Source organism: Myotis daubentonii, chromosome 11, assembly GCF_963259705.1.
Source record: "Myotis daubentonii chromosome 11, mMyoDau2.1, whole genome shotgun sequence".
Classification (NCBI taxonomy): domain Eukaryota; kingdom Metazoa; phylum Chordata; class Mammalia; order Chiroptera; family Vespertilionidae; genus Myotis; species Myotis daubentonii.
Genome location: NC_081850.1, coordinates 48,035,300 through 48,056,491, shown reverse-complemented (window position 1 = coordinate 48,056,491; position 21,192 = coordinate 48,035,300). Strand labels below are relative to the sequence as shown.

General features: G+C 40.0%; 1 protein-coding gene and 1 long non-coding RNA gene across 3 annotated transcripts in view; one reads left to right on the top strand and one right to left on the bottom strand.

The window, feature by feature from the left end:
* The window catches only part of FRMD3 (FERM domain containing 3), a 240,329-nt gene extending 234,899 nt beyond the window's left edge, over window positions 1–5,430 (top strand). The window contains exons 14-15 of one of the 2 annotated variants that reach the window (XM_059657012.1): window positions 148–609; window positions 5,209–5,430. In XM_059657012.1, coding sequence (XP_059512995.1) covers window positions 148–609; window positions 5,209–5,222 — 476 coding nt within the window. In that variant the 3' untranslated portion in view covers window positions 5,223–5,430. The other variant, XM_059657011.1, reaches the window with a different exon arrangement.
* The window catches only part of LOC132212026 (uncharacterized), a 36,780-nt gene extending 16,331 nt beyond the window's left edge, over window positions 1–20,449 (bottom strand). The window contains exons 1-2 of the long non-coding RNA XR_009447638.1: window positions 20,198–20,449; window positions 4,648–4,747 (exon numbers count right to left, since the gene is read on the bottom strand). This is a non-coding gene — a long non-coding RNA (uncharacterized LOC132212026). The remainder of the gene's footprint in view (window positions 1–4,647; window positions 4,748–20,197) is intronic.
* Window positions 20,450–21,192: the final 743 nt, after the last annotated feature.

The following is a 21,192-nucleotide window of genomic DNA, read 5'->3' as shown; positions in this document are numbered from 1 at the left end:
AAAGTTGAAGGTCATAATTGCACACATAAATGTAAACACGCCAACCATAAGAGGTGCGTCTTTTTTTTTATTTTTTATTTTTTGGTGTGTTTCCATCTTTGGGGAAAAAGCAAACCTGAATTAAAAAAAAAAAATGTCTCTTTACAGGTATTCCTTTGCCAAAAGAAGATGACATTTCTGCCCCCTTGATCTCCAGCTCACCGGTGAAAGAAGCCCGGGAGTATGAAGACCCCCCAAGCGAAGAGGAAGATAAAATAAAAGAAGAGCCTTTGACTATCTCTGAACTGTCATATAACCCCAGTGCAAGCCTACTCCCCACCCCAGTTGATGATGATGAGATTGACATGCTCTTTGACTGTCCATCTAGGCATGAGTTGGAAAGAGAAGACCTAGATTCATTTGAGGAACTGGAAGCAGATGAAAATGCCTTTTTGATGGCTGAAGAAGAGGAGCTAAAGGAGGCTCACCGAGCTTTGTCATGGAGCTATGACATTCTGACCGGCCATATTCGGGTGAACCCACTGGTCAAGAGTTTTTCCAGGCTCCTTGTGGTGGGCCTGGGGCTGCTGCTCTTTGTATTCCCCCTGCTCCTCCTCCTTTTGGAGTCAGGTATTGATCTCTCCTTCTTATGTGAAATCCGCCAGACGCCAGAGTTTGAGCAGTTTCACTATGAATATTACTGTCCTCTCAAGGAGTGGGTGGCTGGCAAAGTAAACCTCATTCTCTATATGCTGGGTTGCTCATAAAATACATATCTCATATTACTAAGGGCTATATTCAATATTAGTGATGTGTATTTCTCAAGCAAATGCCTGGTTCTGAATGGTCAAGGAGCCGTCAACACGTGTTCCTTACTCAAAATTAATTATTCAGACCTTTAAGTTAGCTTTCCATAATTCACTGCACTTAATAAGTTTAAATCAAACACAGTAATTTCAGTTATAGGTCAGGGAGTTGGCCTCTAAATAACCCAAAATGTTTATTTTTATTATATCACAGGCAGACTCTTTATCTATTATAATACATTGAGCTGAATTAGATTTCCCCCTTTTTAATAGTTATCATCATTATAAGATATAAGGTTCAGAATCAGAATTTTAGTGAAAATTCAAGAGAAAGTTTTTGAATATAATCCTTAGTGAAAATAATGTCCTCTAACCAATGCCTATACTGTTAAATTAATGCTGGGTTTTTGTTTTTTTAAAAATATTTTTATGTGTTCAGAATATTTTGGTAAATTTTTAGCAAAAAACAAAAGAAAAAAAGAAAAAAAAGAAGCCTCCTGGAGTTATTGTACAGACTGTAAGACTAATGCACAAAGGGTATGTTGGGAATTTTTTAATGTTTCGGCCCAGGTTTGTTTTTAAAAATAATTTTGGGTAAAAAAAATCCCATAATTTGTTGTTAGCTGCATATGAGATAGAAAATAGGTAGAAAGACTGTAGTAAGTAGGCTCCTAAAACATGATGGAACCGGAGGATGTAGAAACTGAGCATCAAATGGACCACGGGGTCCATTTTCAAAAGTATTTGGATGAGAGGACTTGCTACTTTCATTTGCATTCTGTCCATATATTTTGGCTAAGGAAGCAAAACTTTAAAGGAAAAAGTAAAGATATATGCCAATTAATTGCATGTTATTGTACATTTATCCATGAGTGGAAGCAGATGTTGGACAAATGGCAAGTAGCAAAAACTGTTTTGGTGAGGCTGGTAGGCAAGTGGTGGTAGGAAGGTGATCTATTTTATGGAGGTGATGGTGATGCAAGGTATTGGATACTGTAAGGAACAGCACACTCGCTGTCCACGTTGACATGAATATATTTAAGTGGCTCTAAATAAACGTGGAGAAATGTTAAGGGACATTTTGGTTCCTCATGCCATTCATTGTGTTTCTGTGGAAGAAACCTTAAAAGAAGTATGTGTATGTGAGAGAGGGGGTGGGAGAGAATGGATTCTGGCTTTCTGATAAATGCCAATTATCTTTTGTGATAGTAATTATATTCCTTTCCTGGTTTCTTTAAGAACTCATTCATAATTGGGGCTCTCGTTAAGGAAGTAGGCGGGATTCATTAAATGACATATTTCAGCTTGGGTGAAGTAGTGAGATTCAGTAGAAGGGACAAATGTTCTAGTACCTTCCTTCATACCATTAAATCCATGACAGAAAGGCCCGGATGCCTTCCCAGGCAGCATAATGACCAATCCTGCGGTATACCGTACGTGAGAAAGGTAAGAGCAAAGAGGTTTGGATTTCTCCATGAATTGAAAATGGTCCATTGCCTTCATTTACAAAGAGATTGGGCTTCCTGTAATCTCTCCCTAACTCCAATGGACACTTCAGTTTTATATTAGCGTAATCTCCACACTGGTCATTCCAGTCCTACTTACTCATGGAGCTCTGAGTGCTTTATTAGATATTCAATTTTGAAAGTAAGTTTTAAAAGTTAGCTTATGAAGCCTTCAGTTAAGCAAACTATAATATTCATTTCATATTAAGTTTGTAGGGTGTTCTTTCTCATGGGCTTTCTTTTTGCGTTTTAATGTTTCATACCTGAAATTGGATAACAATATATACACATATATTTTCTATAGTTCATTTTGGAAGTTTGCAAATGACCGGCTTTGAAATTGAAGTTATTTCCCCCCGCTTCCTTTTCATACGACATTGAAGTCATACTTTCTGATAAAAGGGCCCACCAGTGTCCCCTTTCTGATTATGCTTCAATTTCTGACCATGCCAAATCATCTAGCTTTCGTCCTTTAAAATAATATTTTTAAATTATGGAAGAAATATATTGCCCATCATAAGACATTTGAAAACTACTGACAGGATAAATATCACATGTAGTCCAACCATGCAGATCTATATTAATTAGTAATACATTTATTATTTTTACATTTCCAGCTAACATCTCTTTTTTCTCTTAGGCGAAAACTTGATTATTGAATAGAAATATTTTAAGTGAAGGAGTTGACAGGATAGGGTTGGCTGAATTTAAACAATAGTCACCAAAAGTAAAAGTGGGATAGAATAAGAGCCATTTTAGGAATACCACTTAAGTTTGGTAGAAGACTTGTCACCAGCTGCCTGAATGAAATGAGAAAAAGACTGCTTCCAAGATGGAAAGTATATAATAATATAGTGAGATACAGTGGTCAAAGCAAGTGTGTGAGTATATGTATAGTCCATATTATTGGCATATGTGTTTATGTATGAATATATGTCACCCCACTGATATGCCCCTCATACACAGTTGTGTTTACTTTTTCCCAATTGAGGAATTTGTGATGTTATTATTCCTTTTCCCCTATCAGTTATCATGGTGGATAAAACAGTCTCAAAGGTTTCAATTTCTCATGAAAATCACTGTGTGTACATAATTATAAATATACACACACATATATGGCAAATACATATACACACACAATCTTGTCTTTAGTGCTATTGCAAGTTGGATCATGAAAAAGTGTAGGTAAAGTATCGTGTTTCTGTCTGTGCTTGGAACATGTAAAATGTTATGTATTTGGAATATATTTTGTGGCTTGTCTAATATTTATAAAATCAACTCTGGGAAGAATTCAATATGAATTGATTTCATTGAAATACTAGGGATATGGGGGCCATGTTACCTATAATTGGAGCCTTATCTTTGTATAGTGAAATTTGCATTTCTATGTCAACATTCAGATTGTTTTATATGTTAATATGGTGGCAGAAATCCCTAATAAACGTACTCTGGGGAAAAAATGTTTCAGCAATCATTTAGTTTTATTCACAGCAAAACTGTATAAATAGCCTGTTGGAAACTACAGAAAGGTGCCATCTAGGACCATGAAAAGAGGTCACCCTTGAATGGTGACAGTGTGAAAAACATGACAGACAATGGATGGGAGTAATATTTTGCAGAAGCCACCCTGGCTAAAAGCAGGAATATTGGGTGTACTGGAAATACACCCATCTGAGAGACAGCTATGGCACCAAGGTAACTAGAGAAACAGAAAAAAAATAGGAGTGTTCTGCATGACAGGTAGGAGGGAGGAGGAAAGATTTTAGAGTGCTAGAAATTAGTATGTCACCATTTCTGGCCAGAAAAGGGTGTCTTCCTGTGCTAGGAATCGTTACGCAGCTTCGGCTCTGCAACACTTGCCATTCACCTTCTCCTGCCTGTTCATGGCCCTGGGAGAATTTGCCGTTTCTATTCTCTCCCTATCTTCTCCTCCATGCAGCATGGCCCTCTGCTTTGGTTTGTCACAAAGCTAAAACTGCACACCTGACAGTGAAATCAGAGGGTTTTATTCTGCATGAAGCAAAAGGGACTCTCTGTGCTACAGGAACACCATGTGTCCTGTGGAACTGTACCCCAGCTGTGTGGCCTCTTAAGTCTATCAAGTTCTTCCCCCCCCCGCCCAGTTTTATCGAGATATAATTAACATATGACACTGTATTAGTTTTAGGTATACAACAATGATTGAGTTTAGCAAAATCCATTACCTAACAGTTACAATTTTTTTCTTGTGATGAGAACTTTTAAGATCTAACTCTCTTAGCAACTTTCAAATAGGCAATACAGTATTATCAACTGTACTCACCATACTGTATATTATACCCTCTGAACTTATTTATCTTACAATTAGAAATTTGTACCTTCTGACCCCTTTCATCCATTTCACCCATTGGAGGTGTGGGGGGGTGTGGAGTCTGTCAAGTTCAAGTTCTTACTCAGCAGTCCCCAGAGGTTCAGGATCTAGAGTACAGGCAAGAAAAGGAATCCGTGGTTAGTGTGCAGGCATGAGCTGACATGGACCTACTGTCCCAGCTCTAGTCAGTACCTTTTTGGGGGTTTAGTATCTGCAGACTGGAAGGCTCGCACAAAATGGTCTTTGGCCACTTAGTTGTTGAGTGTTCCAGGCTCCCAACCCAACTTTGCCTCTTGGTAGAAACCCTTTCCTTATTCTATCATTTCTTGCTCAAATAAATAGAGGAAAGATCTCTTAAACACACACTCCAGCTTGGAAGGAAAGTACTGGGGAGGAGCTTCCACCTGTGGGGTAATCTCGGGATGGTTATGATTGATGAATTTGAGACTCTTTGGGCCATCTTTCTCTTCTGGGTGGAGATATTGTGCTAAAAGTCCCTGCTTACTTGTCCTCCTGCTTCTCTCTCTCTCTCTCTCTCTTTCTCTTGGACCTGCTTTTGGGCATCCAGTCTCCATGCAGTAAACAGACCCAGCAGGACCTGCCCGTGGTGGGCCAGTCAGGACTCTGCTCTCCACAATCCAGCCTCGTTTGTGATGGGGTGGGTAAGTCTGGCGAGCCCTGCCCAGTGGGCTCAGCTGTCGTCACTTCAGAGAGGACAAAAGAAGCCTCACTTGGGCCTCAAATCCCAGCTGTGTTCTCCAATCCATCAATAAAACTGATTTTAATCCTCTTTTGGCCAAAGTGTATTATTTATTGGGAACTGGGGTTGGGAGGAGCAAGATTTACACTAAACACACTCAAGAACGTTCAGGATCTCTGCAGCCTCCAATGTTGCAAGGAAGGAGTGGAGAGGTTGCTCCTGGCTGACCCTCAGGCATCAGGAGATGTCTGCCACTGACATCAGCATGTCACCATTTCTGGCCAGAAAAAGGTGTCTTCCTGTGCTAGGAATAGCTACCCATGCCTTGCAAATGGGTGAGGGAACTTGGGACTTAAAATCTTAGTAAAGACCAGGGCATTGATTGGAAGCACACATCTCTACTCTTTACCTATGGCTGATGCTTACCCCAATATCACTTTGGAAAGAGAACCAAGGCCACTTTTCTGATTGTAAAGGAAAACTCTCAGAACAAAGGATAAGCTTTGTGTGAGTATCAAGTATTGAAACAAGTCTTGCAAATTATACAGCTCCTCCAATTAACACGGATCAACTGAGTCTCCTCATCTACAAGAATTATGATTTTGGCAATTACAAGGATTTTGAGTTTTCCAAGGAAAGTACCCTTCAAGGAAGAAAATGATTATTAACATACTAGAGGCCTGGTGCATGAAATGCATGCATGGGGGGCGGAGGGTTGGGGTGCCCCTCAGCCCAGCCTGCACCCTCCCACAATCTGGAACCTTTCGGGGGATGTCCGACTGCCAGTTTAGGCCTGATCCTGAGGACCTAACCACTCTGCCTGCCTGCCTGATCGCCCCTAACCATTCACCTGACTGCCTGATTGCCCCTAACCACTCATCTGCCTGCCTGATCGCCCCTAACCACTCACCTGCCTGCCTGATCGCCCCTAACCACTCATCTGCCTGCCTGATCGCCCCTAACCACTCACCTGCCTGCCTGATCGCCCCTAATCACTCATCTGCCTGCCTGATTGCTCCTAACCATTCACCTGCCTGCCTAATTGCCCCTAACCACTTGCCTGCCTGCCTGATTGCTCCTAACTGCTCACTGGGGGGTGAGGCCAGCTGGGGCGAGGAGCCGTGGTCTTTCTGGTCTCTGGTCGTTCTGGTTGTTTTGCCTTTTTGGTCACTGGGCTTTTATTATATAGGACAGACAAACCAACATTAGTTTCCACTCTGCTTGGCAGTTAAGTTCTTCATTAAGCGAAAAACTCAGTGTTCTGGTTAAAGCATCACTCTCCTGTAATTTCCTGGGGAATCAGCTTCCTTCCACCTTGAATCAGCCTGAGTGTCCTGACAACCCTGAGCTGCTGTTTTTGCAGCTGCAAATAATTGTGAGCTCATAAATGTACTGCTCCCTGGTCACAGGATTACTGTATAATTTTTTGTACAAACCGGGACTCTTTTGAGAGTGAAAGGGGATATTTTTAATGATTATGTCATAGCAACAGGGGCCAAATAGGACTGATTCAGATACTCTGCCATAAGGCTTTGCCCAATCAGCTAGATGCCCTCTTTTAACAATTCCTCCAGCTTGGTCCTCTAAAATATTGACAAGGTGAAATAGGGAAGGATTATTGCTCTATAGTCATAGTTCTCCTACTTGCCATGAAGAACCAGACTAAAGTTCACCAAAATTAATTATATCATGTGTTTTAAACAAGTCTTCTGGCATCAAATATTTAATGCTAAATACTCAATTTGTTCATTTATAATGTTGATTTCTTATTTGATATGAGGCAGGTAGAGTTATTATGATCTCAATGTTGCTTTCACCTCCGTAGTTCTGAATTTGACTTTTCTGAACTACACACAGAACAATGATGACTTGCTTAACTGTGAGCAAACGATTCACACTAAGAACACGCAAAACTGAGTTGTACAAAAGCCAAGTTGGTCATTTATCATGAGAAATGCCAGTCAGCTTGGCACTAGTTTGCTGGATGCTCCACCCCTGCTCTTCCTAGAACATAAACTGTAATGTGAACCCAACACTATCAATGAGTACGGGGAATCACCGCTGGAAAGCTGCCTCTCTGGGCAGTCTGCCCCAACAGACCTATCTCAAAAAGGCTGGGGATGCATTATATACATTTTATTCCAAATCTCCCATTTTTGTAAATTTCTTGTGGCTAGAAGGGGATCTTAACAGCATTTCCTCATCATCCTGTGCCCAGAATTAGACTAAGTTTCCCAGCCTCATGTACTTAGGTCTGACAATATTTCTGATTTGTGACCATTGGAATTGAACAGGAAGTGATCTGTGTCACCTCCAAGCCCTGCACTAAGCGTGCACCTCCATTTGCCACTAGATGTCAACACCTGTAGTGACTTTGAAGCCACCATTTTAGGATGTTGTAGTTACCAGCAACTTAGATCCCTGAAAGACTGTGTGGCACAGAGCCTCCCCTACCTCACCCTAAACCAGACCTGTCTTGGACTGTTACTTGAGCAACAAAGCCTTAACTGAGCAATTTCCAAGTCTTTTGTTGTCACCGCTCCTTTCCCTCAGGAAGGAGACTATAGCTGAAAGAAGGTATCGGAACAGCTCAGCACTGGAGTTTCCTGGGAGATTCTACTAGAGAACCACTGTGCAGAGGGGAGGATATGCCTTCTGTGCCTGAGAATGCCAGACCTTGGTAAGGACCTACGTTTGGTGCTAATATATCTTGTCACTTTTGCTTTCTGGGGCTCAACTGAAACCTCACATAGTTAGAACCAAAAGTACTCCACCTGATGGTCAAAATCACCTCTGGTTGAGTTTTACCAGATTCAGAAGTGATTTCATGGGTGTGTGACCTGTGAATTTTATAGAGTCTATTCTCTAGCATTTGGTGTAATGCTCGGCTCTCACCATCCTGAAATTCATAATTCTATCTTTGAACTTATGTTTTTTTAAAAATATATTTTTATTGATTTCCGAAAGAGGAAGGGAGAGGGAGAGATAGAAACATCAATGATCAGAGAGAATCATTGACTTGCTGCCTCCCGCACGCTCCCCACTGGAGATGGCACCATGAATGCTGAGCTGTTGGCCTGGATGTCAGGCACAAACACATGCATGGAGTAGTCTGAGACCCTAGGAGTCCCGGAGGGGACTCTGCACCAGAACCTGAACCTGGATCAGTGAAGGCAGCTGCAGCAGAAGCCGGCCCTGGGAGATAGGAGGTATTCCACATAGCGGCAGCACTAAAACCTGTCGTGGGAGGCAAGCTTGCCCATCAGTCCCTGGAGCACATCCCTGAAGCATCTGCACAGATGTTAACTCTCTGGCCTGAGCACTGGTACCAGATATGCCACCACTTAGGCAGTAAACACTTTCAGTAAGTCTACACATGGGCATAACAATACACTATCAAGAGTTATTAGAATTCTTCAAAGAGTTTAAAATCTCTGATTTTAAAAAGCACTGCAACATTGAAAAACATATCCACAGACTTAGAAATAGAAATTAAATTTAAAGATCCTTGCATTTCAAAGAAATAAACCCCACTATTTTCATATAAATCTTGCATGGACCAATTATTAACAAATAGACAAATGTAAAATTACTTTTCCTTGTGATTGAAGATAGAGTACAGTTGTCCCTTGGTATCCATGGGGGATTGGTTCCAGGCCTCCCCACAGGATACCAAAACTTGTGGATGTTCCAAGTTCCTTAGATAAAATGGCATAGTGTTTGCATGTAACCTATGTACATCCTTCTGTCTATTTTAATCTCTAGATTACTTATAATACCCAATACAATGTAGATGCTACTAAACAGTTGTTATACTGATTGTTTATAGAATAATGGTAAGGGAAAAATATGTGCATGTTCAGTAAAGACACATCCATCATAGGCCCAACTATACAGTACACACCAACAACTTAACATTTTTAGAATGTTTTTGATCCATGGTTGATTAAGTCCACAGATGCAAAACCCATGGATATGGAGGGTTGACTGTATTAGAATTTAAAAACAGGCATTCTAAATTATATACAAATAATGAAACCACTTTTAAAATCTCTGCAAGTTATAGGAAATGTCAGAGGAAACATTAAAATGCCATTATATGTATTTATTAACAATTAAACCTACATTCAGACTTATAAAAAGCTGATTTGCAAAAAGAGTTAAATCTTTTTAGAAAAACTGCTCTGCAAGAATTAGGAGCTCTAGATGTACTAACATTTATAATTCAAAATAATCTACCAGAAATTTATCCTAATGTTTTTGGAGGCTATCAAACTCTTAGCAGCGCCAGTAAGAGTTGCATCAGCAGAAACATCCTTCTCAAAATTAAAAATTATCAAAAAATTATTGGTGATCTTGCATTTGTCAAAAGCAACTGATGAGTCCTAGCCAGTTTGGCTCAGTGGATAGAGCATCAGGCTAGGGACTAAAGGGTCCCAGGTTCTATTCTGGTCAAGGGCACATGCCCGGGTTGCAGGCTTGATCCCCAGTAGGGGGTGTACCGGAGGCAGCTGATCAATGATTCTTTCTCATCACTGATGTCTCTCTCTCTCCCTTCCTCTCTGAAATAAATAAAAATATATTGAGAAAAAAATAAATGTTCTCTCAAAATTAAAAAAAGAGCAACTGATGTTACTTTATTTGTATCAATTGAAAGTGAAACAGCTAAAATAAAAAGTTTTGATGGCCCAATAAGTGAATTTGCAGAAAAATGAACCCTAAAAAATCTTATGATCAATCAATCAATAGTTGAGCATTGACCTATGAACCAGGAGGTCTCAATTCAATTCCCAGTCGGGGCACATGCCTGGGTTGTGGGCTCGATCCCCAGTGTGGGGCATGCAGGAGGCAGCCAATTGATGATTCTCTCATCATTGATGTTTCTATCTCTCTCTTCCTCTCCCTTCCTCTCTGAAATCAATAAAAATATAATTAAAAATCAAGATATTTATATACTAATGTAAAATCAAGTATAATTATTTATTGTATTATATAAAATTATGGAACCAAAATATTGGGTTTTTGCAATATGTAACATGAATGTTGTTACTCCTGTAAAACTATTACCTTTTATGTTTTATAAGTAATAAATTATTTTAAAAGGAAAAACCTTTGTATTTTAGTACCTTTAACTGCATTTTCCCCCTATATTTTGAACAAGGAGCTCCACATTTTCATTTTGTAGTAGGCACTGCAAATTATGTCACAAACTCTAACTGGTTGAAAGAATGGTGGGTGGGGGTACTGGAAGCGAATACTTTGATGTTTAGAACTGAAGATTTAAGTGTGAAAACCAAATGCATATAGCTAATTCTTATGTCGTTGACAATTTTAAAACCACCTAAATAATGAGGAAGAGTCTATCTAAAATGAAGATTTAATCTTTCTTTATAGAAAAGTGAGGGAGCTATTTTATTTTGATTTTCTCAAATTTTGGTGATCAGATTGGGTTAAACAAGGTACCTATAAGTGAAAAATTAAAATTCTGCATCCAGGACTTGGTAAAGCCTTTTTGGTATAATTCTGTGTAATTAAGAAAATAAATTATCCTAATGATGGTGTGAAAATCTTTTGAAGGTCAGGGCATTAACCAATTCTTTGCTTCAATAAAATTGAAGGAACAGCTAGTAAAATCATTAGGTGATACATTGTTAAAATTATATTTCATGGAGAAGCACTTCTCCATAAAAGCAATGAGAACACTGAAAAAAATTATAAAAATCTACTTTTCCAGAACTCTGAAAATCAACCAAAGACTTGCAAGTAACTAAGAAAATATACTCAAGGAAAACCTGCTGAATCTTGGTAAGATCGGGTGAGCTTGTGACATTTTAATTAGCCCTATTTCCACCTCCCTCTTACCATCCCTGTAATACCCTTAAAAACCAACCTCAACGAGGGTGGTGGAGGGGGGCGGGAAGAGATTAACCAAAGAGCATATATGCATAGCCCATGGACACAGACAATAGTTTGAGGAAAACCTGGAGTGGGGCAGGGGCTGGGTGGAGGGGGACATAAGGGAAGGGAAACGGAGGGACATCTGTAATACTGTCAACAATTAAAAAAGAAAGAAAACCAATAACTTCACAACTATGATAGCTGTGAAAAAAGAGAAGCCCTGTAGTCACAAGATAGAACAATACACTTGGAGTTCTTTAACAGCTCCAACCCCAGAGAACTGTTACTACTCAATCTGTATGGCAACTTTCTAAAAGGCTCCATTCTCAGATTTCTCTTTATTTCACCTTATTCAGAGCTCCCTCTGTGCACTTCTCAAAAAAACAGTTAGTAGCAATAGTTTAACACTGCAGCTGTCTGATATGGAGATACAAGTTGAGTCTAAAAGGAACTAAACAAGGACAAGTGACTGAGTAACATGGTGGAATAGGAAACCTCAGACCCTCATTATCCCATGGGGACAGTGACTTAACAATACATGGACTGACTGCCTCTGAGAAATCCAGAAACCAGTTAAAAAGGTCCTACAATCCCAGATGAGAATGAAGCCAACTTCACTGAGGCTCAGTATTGAAATTTGTGGCATCCATTTGTCAGAGTCCCTCCCTCCAGTACAGCATGGCATGATTGAGAGAAAACTTCAAACTCCTGACTTCTTCCTAGGGAAGGGATGAAGACTGGAATATAAGCACAATGTTTTGAGTTTTCATAGAACTGCCAAAGGACCTGGTTTCTGTTGTACTTGATCTAAGTGCTGACAAGAACAAGGCAGCAGATTCGGGGCAATTGAGAACAAAGGCATTTAAAGCACAACAGAGGATAGTACCACAGACAGACACTGAGTGAAGATCCAATACCATAGCTTCCTGTAGCACCAGACAGGCTACAAAACTAGAGAGAGATGCCAACAGGAGCTCTTCAGTAGAATCTTGGAATCTTCTTCAATTAGGAGATTATACACCCAATCCAAGAGAGGACACAAATCCACAAAGGCCTTGAGAGGTGTCCAGAATCTCTAGCTAGCTTAAGTCCTCCCTGTATAAGATCAAAGTATAAAGACTGGAAGAGGTGGCAGATTTTACAAATGTTGAAACCCAACAGAAGATAAAAAGGAATACAAGGAAACATGGCCCAATCAAAGGACAAATGAAATATCCAGACACCAGCGCAGGAGGAACAGAGATATAGGAATTACAAGGCAAAGATTTCAAAATAACCATTATAAGGATGCTCAAGAATGAAAAGAGAGAACAGATAGACCACTAAGAAAATAAAAAAAAATGATGCATGAACAAAAGGAGAATATCAACAAAGAGATAGAAACCATGAAAAAAAATTAAAGAGGATTTTTGAAAGTGAAGGAATTCAATAATTGGATTGAAAAAATTCACTTGAGGGACTCAACAGAAGACTTGATTAGGCAGAAGAAAGAATCAGTAAACTCAAAGACAGAACAGTCAAAATTATCAAGATCAGGAGCAAAAGAAAAAAGAATAAAGAAGAGTGAAGATAGCCAAGAAACTTATTAAGTAGAAAAACATAAAAATAATGGAGTCCCAGGAAAAAGAAAAAAATGGTCAGGCAGAGAGTTTATTTGAAAAATAATGGGTGAAAACTCCCCAAATGTGAGGACAGAAATGGGCATACAAATTCAAGAAGCTCATAGAACTCCAACTAGGAAAATCTAAGAGATCTATACTGAGGTACATAAAAATCAAACTGTCAAAAATAATAGGCAAACAAAGAATCTTGAAAGCAGTTAAAAGTGACACATCATATACAAAGGAATTCCTACTTAGATTATCAGTGACTTTGTCAGCAGAGGCTTGAGGTTAGGAGACAGTGTGATAATACATTGAAAGTGCTGAAAGAAAACAACAGACCTGTCAACTAAGGATACTATATCCAGAAAAACTGTCCTTCAAAACAAAGGAGAAATTAAGACTTTCTAGATAACAAAAGCTAAAGGAGCTCAGCACAACTAGGCTGCCTACAAGAAAGCCACAAAAGATAGCTTTGTAAATTTAAGAAGACTGAAATCATATCCAATATCCTTTCTAACCACTTTGTATGAAACTAGAAATCAATAACAAGAAGGTGGAAAATTCACAGATATATGAAAATTAACACATTCCTGAAAAACCAATGGATTAAAGAAGAAATAAAAGGGAAATAGAAATCTTGAGACAATGAAAATGGCAACATTACATGCCAAAACTCTGGGATGATGCAAAAGCAGTTAAAAAAGGGAAGTTTTTAGTGAAAAACACCTATAATAAGAAAAAAAAACACACCTCACTTTTATAAGTCAAGGAGCTAGAAAAAGAACAAACCAAACCCAAAGTTAGCAGAAGGAAGGAAATAAAGATCAGAGCAGAGATAAATAATATAGAGATTAGAAAAACATTAGAAAATATCAACAAAACTAAGACCTCCTTTTTTTGAAGAGATAATCAACAAAGCTTTTGCTATACTAAATAAGAAAAAAAGAGAGAAGCCTCACAAAGTAAAATCAGAAATGAAAGAAGAAACATTACAACTGGTACCACAGAAATACAAAGGATCATAAAAGACTACTATGAATAATTATACACCAACAAATTGGATAATCTAGAAGAAATGGATAAATTCCTAGCAATATGTAACTTACCAAGACTGAATCATGAAGAAATAGAAAACCTGAACAGAACAAATTGAGTCAGTAATCAAAAACCTCCCAACACAAAAGTCAAGGACCAAATGGTTTCATTGGTGAATTCTAAATTAATGCCAAAACTTCTTGAACTCTTCCAAAGGGGAGGAATAGTCCAAATGCATTTGATGAGGCCATCATTACCAGATACCAAAGCCAGATAATTATACTACCAGGAAAAAGAATACCAGCCAATATCCCTGCTGAGTATAGATACAAAATTCTCAACATAATATTAGTAAACCAAATTTAACAGCATATTAAAAGGATCAAACACCACAATCAAGCTGGATTTATTCCTGGCATGCATGCATGGTTTAATATATGCATATCAATAAATGTAATATACCACATTAATAGAATGAAAAGTAAAATTATGTGATCTTAATAGATGCTGAAAAAGCATTTGATAAAATACAACATCCTTTCATGATAAAACACACTCAACATATTAGGTAAAGAAGGAACATACCTCAATATCATAAAAAAAACATATGACAAGCCCACAGCTAATATCATACTCAATGGTGAAAGAGTGAAAACTTTTCCCTAACATCAGGAACAAGGTAGAATTGCCCACTCTCACCATTCCTATTCAACACAGTACTAGAAGTTCTAGCCAGACTAATCAGGCAAGAAAAAGAAATGAAAGGCATCTAAACTAAAAAACAAGAATGAAAACTGTCTTTGTTTGCAGATGATATAATCTTATATATAGAAAATCCTAAAGTCTCAAAAAAACTGTTGGAACTAATTAACAAATTCAGTGAGTTTAGAATACAAAACCAGCATACAGAAATTAGCTACATTTCTATATACTAACAATGAACTATTAGAAAGAGAACTTAAGAAAACAATCCCATATACAATAGGATAAAAAAATACTTAGAAATAAATTTAACTAAGGAAGTGAAAGATATATACACTAAAAAACATAAGCATTGATAAAAGAAACTGAAGAAGACATAAATAAATGAAAAGATATTCCAAGCTCATGGATTGAAAGATTATTAAAATTTCCATTCTACCCAAAGCACCTACAGATTCAATGCAATCCTATCGAAATTCCAATGGCATTTTTCACAGAAATAGAAAAAAAAATCTTAAAATTTGTTTGGGATGCCAAAAGACTCCAAATAGCCAAAGCAATTTCTTCAATAAGAAAAAAAGAAAAAAGAAGTATCACACTTTCTTTTACAAACTATATAACAAACCTATAATAGTCAAAATAGTATGATGTATGCATAAAAATAATGGATCCATGGAACAGGATGGAGCGAAGAAATTTCACATACATTAGGATTGCTATAAAATAAAATAAAAGATGGCGAGGATATGGAGAAATTGGGACCCTCATGCATTGCTGAGATATAGCTCCTCTGAAAAAAACAAAACAAAACAGTTTTGCAGGTACTCAAAATGTTAAACAGAGTTACCATGTAAATCAGCAATTCTGCTTCTATGTATATGCCCAAGAGAACTGAAAACATATGCTCACACAAAAAAAATTTGCACATGGCTGTTTATAAAAGCATTATCCATAATAGCCCCAAAGTGAAAACTACCCAAATGTTTGTCAACTGATGAATGGATAAACAAGTATGGTATATCCATTTATGTAATACCATTCAGCCATGAAAAAGAATGAGGGACTGATGCAGGCTACAACATCAATGAATCCCAAAACCACTATGCCAGGTGAAAGGAACACTGGGCACAGAAGGCCACACATTTATGATTCCATTTTTATAAAATGTCCAGCCTTGGCAAGCTCACAGGACAGAAAGATTACTCATTTCCAAGGACTTGGGGGATGGGAGGATGGGGGTGACTGCTAATGCACACAGGGCTTCTTTTGGCACAATGAAAATATTCTGGGATTATATAATACTGATGGTTGCACAACTCTGAATAGATGAACAACTTCTACACTGTGTACTTTAGGTGAGTGAATTTAATGGTACGTGTATTATATCTCAATATTTAAAAATGTAAGTCAGTTCATACCATTCTCTCAAAACCTTTCAACAGGTTCACATCTCAGAGAAAAAGGAAAACAAGACTATAGAACTAGGCTTCCTATTGCTTCTGTGACCTCACCTCTTGTCATTCTTCTACCTGTCAATCTACTCCAGTCACACCACCTCTTACTGGTCTTCAAACATGCCTTGGTCTCTCACCTCAGGGCTTTTGCACTTACTTTCCCTCAGCCCTGGATGCCAATCCCCCACATATCTTCAGAGTTCTGCAACTCTGAGGTCCTTGCTCGAATGTTCCCTTTTCAATAAGGCCTTCCAGGAACACAGGCCTCAGCACATCTTTCCCCCAAGCCTACTTATTTTTCCTTATTTGTATTTATCATTATCTAATGTACAACACACATTTCTTAATTATTTCTTATTTATTTATTGTCTGTTTCCTCCCACTAGAATTGAAGTTCCATGATAGCAAGAATATTTTTGGCTGCTTGTTCACTGCTATATGTTTAGCAGTCTAGTGGGCACACAATAGGTGCTTATTAAGTCTCTGTTGGCTACTACAGAATGAGTGAATGCCTATGAGGGTAAATGAATTATAGGAACTGTTCTGACAATGAAAGCATTTCCAGATTCAAACAACTGACATACAAATGACTTCGGGAATAAACTTTTTTTTGAAGGTTGGATACTGCCTGTTATCAAAGAGTTACTCAAGTCTAAGAGCTGTCAGGTATTTTCTGACACCCGCTAGCTACCCCTGCTAGTTTATCATTGTAACCATACATGAAAGCAGCAGGCCCCAGGCCCTTTTCTTTCAGCAGCTGAGTGTGTGTGCCTTTCCCAGCTTCTAATTTCTGATCCTCACTTTCACTGGGACTTCTTATTCGGTTTCACACAGCGATGCTGCCAGGTAACTATCTCTCTCAGACATGTGTGCTTTGAGTCTGGCTAACTCCGGGCCAGATCTGCAGACAAAAAGGTATTCTGGCCATGCCTACTGATAGGAGGAGGAGCACTCCAGGAGGAACTCCACCAGCTGACCTGGTAGCCTCCTGAACTCCCGAAAGCATCTTTGTTGTGCTTAAATGGGCCTTCTCATGAGTCCTGCAGGATACACACGATAGCAAGCATTTAAGAGCAAGCTCAATGCACAGACTTTTATGTTATGGTTTATTTTGATTCATTCACTCTGGAGATTCAGCCTTTCTTTGACTGTGAACCTAAAACGAGAGAGAGAGAGAGAGAGAGAGAGAGAGAGAGAGAGAGAGAAAGAGAGAGAGAAAGAAAGAAAGAGAGAAATTTCCTGGGGCTCTAAAAAGTCATACTTCTTTCTGGAAACTGAGCCTTAGCACAGAGAAATCCCTCTGTACTTTGCCATCTCCATTCTCCATTTTGCACAGCAGCTACCGCTCCGTGTCTGTGTAGAGCATGGCAAAAGATGGGGAACTCAGAACAAGTTTAAAGGATCATTGGTGTCACCTTCAAAATTGCGTTCTCCTCTGGTATCCCGAAATGTCTGTCCTCTTAAATCCCAAAACATTTTCTCCAGCTGATCCTATTTATGCTAATGATTTTAAGTAGCACCTGCAGTCCAAACTGGTATAATCCAGAATCCAGCCCCAGTTTCACCTGTTTTGGTCCACCTAAATATTTCACTGGTTCTTCAGGTTCATTCTATTCAAGGCTAACGCATTAGCTTTCCATCAAAACAAAATGGAAAAATAACGAAAATGTAAAAGATTTTTTTAGAATAAATAAAAAACCTTGGTTCTCCTGTTGCCAAGCCTGACTAATGGCATTTCCTTCTCCCATTCAACAAAACTAGGAAATTCAAAGACAAACTTGACTCTCTCCTCTGACTCTATGCAAATTCTGTCAGTTACTAAGTCACTGCTTTGACACTAGTCTAATAAATTTCCTGATTTTTCCTGACCATAAGCCTTTGGAAGAAGGCTTAGATACTGCCACCACCAAAAGCCAACTTTCAGGGCCTTCTGCTCACTCTCTGAAAGCTGACTATTCTCTTTCTCACTTTTCAGCACTAATTGCTCAGGTGACCATGAAAATGAAACCTAGTGTTTTCCCCCCATCCCCTGCTGGCTGCCCTGGTGCAGGGCCTGGGTTCTGCAATGTCCTCAAGGAAGATCTGGCTCCAAATACCAGCCCTATTACTTCCTGCCTACACAAGCTCAGACGTGATATTTAATTAATTAGTGTTAGTTTCTTTTTCTCTAAAATGGGTATAAACCGAAATCTCAGAGAGTGGTTGTGAGGATTAAATACAGGCATACTTCAAGACGTCGCTGTTTCAGTTCTAGCCCATTGCAGTAAATGCAAGTCAATCTTTTGGCTGGTGGAGAATCTTGCCTTCAATTTGTAAAAAAACCCAAAAATGCAACATCTGTGAAGCGAAATGAAGTGAAATGCAATAAAACGAGGTCTGCCTGGAAACTAAAGAACATCAAGCACCTGAAACGTAACTGTTGACGTGTCCTCCTGGCAAATTAATTCTTTATCCTCTGTTTTCCAAATGGCTGCTCCCATCCCGCTCCTGAAGAAGGCAGCCCAAATCTATTTTGCCATCACTTCGCTGAAAAACCAGACGCGGGCACAGCTCTGTACCATGCTGCCTTACACAGGCTTTGTGGGAGGTTATTGTCACTCCAGTTCAGTGTTTCCCAAGGTGTGCCCTGCAGATTAGTTGCTCTGCATGTCCCTCTTAGAAAAAAGGTGCCATGGGAAGCAAGTGTGAGAAATGCTGCATATAGTTGCTTTATCTTGAGGAGTCACAATGCACACTAATTTAGGAAAGCTTCTGAAAAAAAAAGCCCTGACACAAAAAAATACATTTAATAAACTGTTTTACACCCTTATTTGTGTGAAACAACTCTTATCCCAAGGGGCATGTTGTGGCCTGCTCACTTGGCCTTATCTCAGTCCCTTCACCCGTTTTAACAACAATTCACAATCCAGAAGTCTGAATTGGAGAAGTACATTCCAGAAGTCTGAATTGGAGAAGTACATTCCAGAAGTCTGAATTGGAGAAGTACATTCCAGAAGTCTGAATTGGAGAAGTACATTCCAGGCTAATACAGAACGAGCTGTACTTACTTATATGTATGCAGCAGTAACACAGAATTCAGACCTATAAACAGGCTATTATAAAAGGCATGGCAAACGCATAGGCTAGTAGAGACCCATAGATATCCCCTTCTATTGAGCTCAGCCTCCCCCAGACCTCTAAGGGAGGCTGTGCAAATACAGTGGGGCCTTGACTTACGAGTGTCCCGACTAACGAGTTTTTTGAGATACCAGCTGTGTCTCCGTCGATTTTTTGCATTGAGTTAATAGAGTAATTTGAGTTAAGGAGTTCCTTAACGATCTCCTTAACGAGCTCGGTCTCGGAACGAATTTAACTCGTAAGTCAAGGCCCCACTGTATTACAGGTCCAGGTTTTACTGTCAGGGAGGACTATAGCATGGGGATTCCCGTTAGTGCAGAAGCGAGTCTCTCCCACATTTCACCAGAAAATGAGCAGATGAGACTTTCGGTTTTCCAGGGCCCAGGCCTAGTTTTCAAGTCCAGCCAGGGCTGGGGCTGTCTGAATCAATCCTGAGGTCTCATCCCATTGCCCAATAAAGGATAAGGCTCAGAGGGCTGAGAAATCTGTTGTCTAGTGCACAGGTGTCATTCTCAACAAGAACCTTGTTGCTTTGCAAGCCTGGATTCTTTGTTCTCAACCTCAAGTGTAAACCAAGAATTGGAGCTAAGAGCTTCTCACGTTTAGAGCCCTAGGCTCTGCTACCGGCCCACTCCTCCTAAGGAGATACCTCTCAGCATCCAGCTCCGCTCTCTAATCCAGTTTGTATTAAGGAGACTGCAGCCACAATTAACAGGAAGGATCACCTGGGAACACTGCTTTGCGCAATGCACAGGCATGAAGAACGACGCTGCCCCCTAGTGGGAAACCCGCAAAGAGCAGCTTCCTAAACCTCAATTCAAGCAACTGAATGGACTCTGCATTTCCGAGTCCAAGGACCGTCCCACCCCCCTCACCCCCTCACCTTCCTCAGCCCCTCTCACCCCCACTTCACCTCCCGCCTTTGAGGGGCGCTAGGGAGGATACTGGGGTGCGGATTCTTTTACCATTATAGGGTGGTGGTGGTGGTGTTGAGTAAAAAGATTAGGCGAAGGCGGGGTCTCCCAACCTCCCGACTCTATAAAGCACCTGGTTAAATCCAGATTCTGGGTCCTCGACGCGGAGATTTATTTGATTTATCAGCCCAGGAGTGGGAACGGGGGTCTGAGTTTCTAACCAGTGAGATTTTGGTTCCGCACAGGTGACTCTGCACATCTGGCAGCTTTGCAGGTTCTGGGCTGGGAAGCAACTTGCTTTTTCCCTCTCCGGGTCCCCGCAGGGTCTATATCCTCTTGCAGGACACGGGAACCCCGAAAGTCACTGTCTGCACTCAATATTCGCTAAGCCCACAGCGGCCACTCTGGCGTCTACCCGGCAGCCCCTGCGTGATCCCGCCCACGTGCCGGGATCCGCCCCCGCCTCGGTTTCCATGGCGACCTGGGCCGCGCGCGCCTCCTGTTTCTAGGTTTCAGGGCTGTTTCAGGTTCCACCTGTTGGCCCCAACGCCCTCGGCAGGACAAAGGAAGGGGGTTTCCGGTCCAGGACAGTCAAGCTAAGAAGTAACTTCATTATTATTATTGATTTGAGTATTTCTTGTGCCCATTTTTTTTAAATTAAAAAAGCTTTAAGAGATTTTGTTTCTGTTTTGGAGGGTGTCGTTCTAGCACTTTTGATGTAACATTTTACCTCCAGATTTAAATGCTTGGGATAGACTGACCCCTGGCTGAAAAAATCCATGATTTGGTGCAGGAGGACACTTAGGGATGTGGCTTATGCATTTGTGCCAGTAACTGGCTACACCGAGCTGATTCCCAGACCGTGGACTTCCGGGGCCTTCCTTTACGCTCCAGCTCTGCCTTTCTTTTCAAGGACTGCTGCCTCAGCTGAACCAATGGGGGAGGTCAGATTTTCAGGAGACTCAGGTGGGAATGCAAAGGCTGTGCTCCCAGAAGCATCTGGGCTGAGCTTGGCGCTCAGAAGCCTCATTTTTCTAATCAAGAAACCCAGTTCATTCTAATCAACTTCCCTGAGGAGAGGACCACACCTTCTGCAGGCGCTGGTTTTCCTGGTTGTCAACCCCTAGG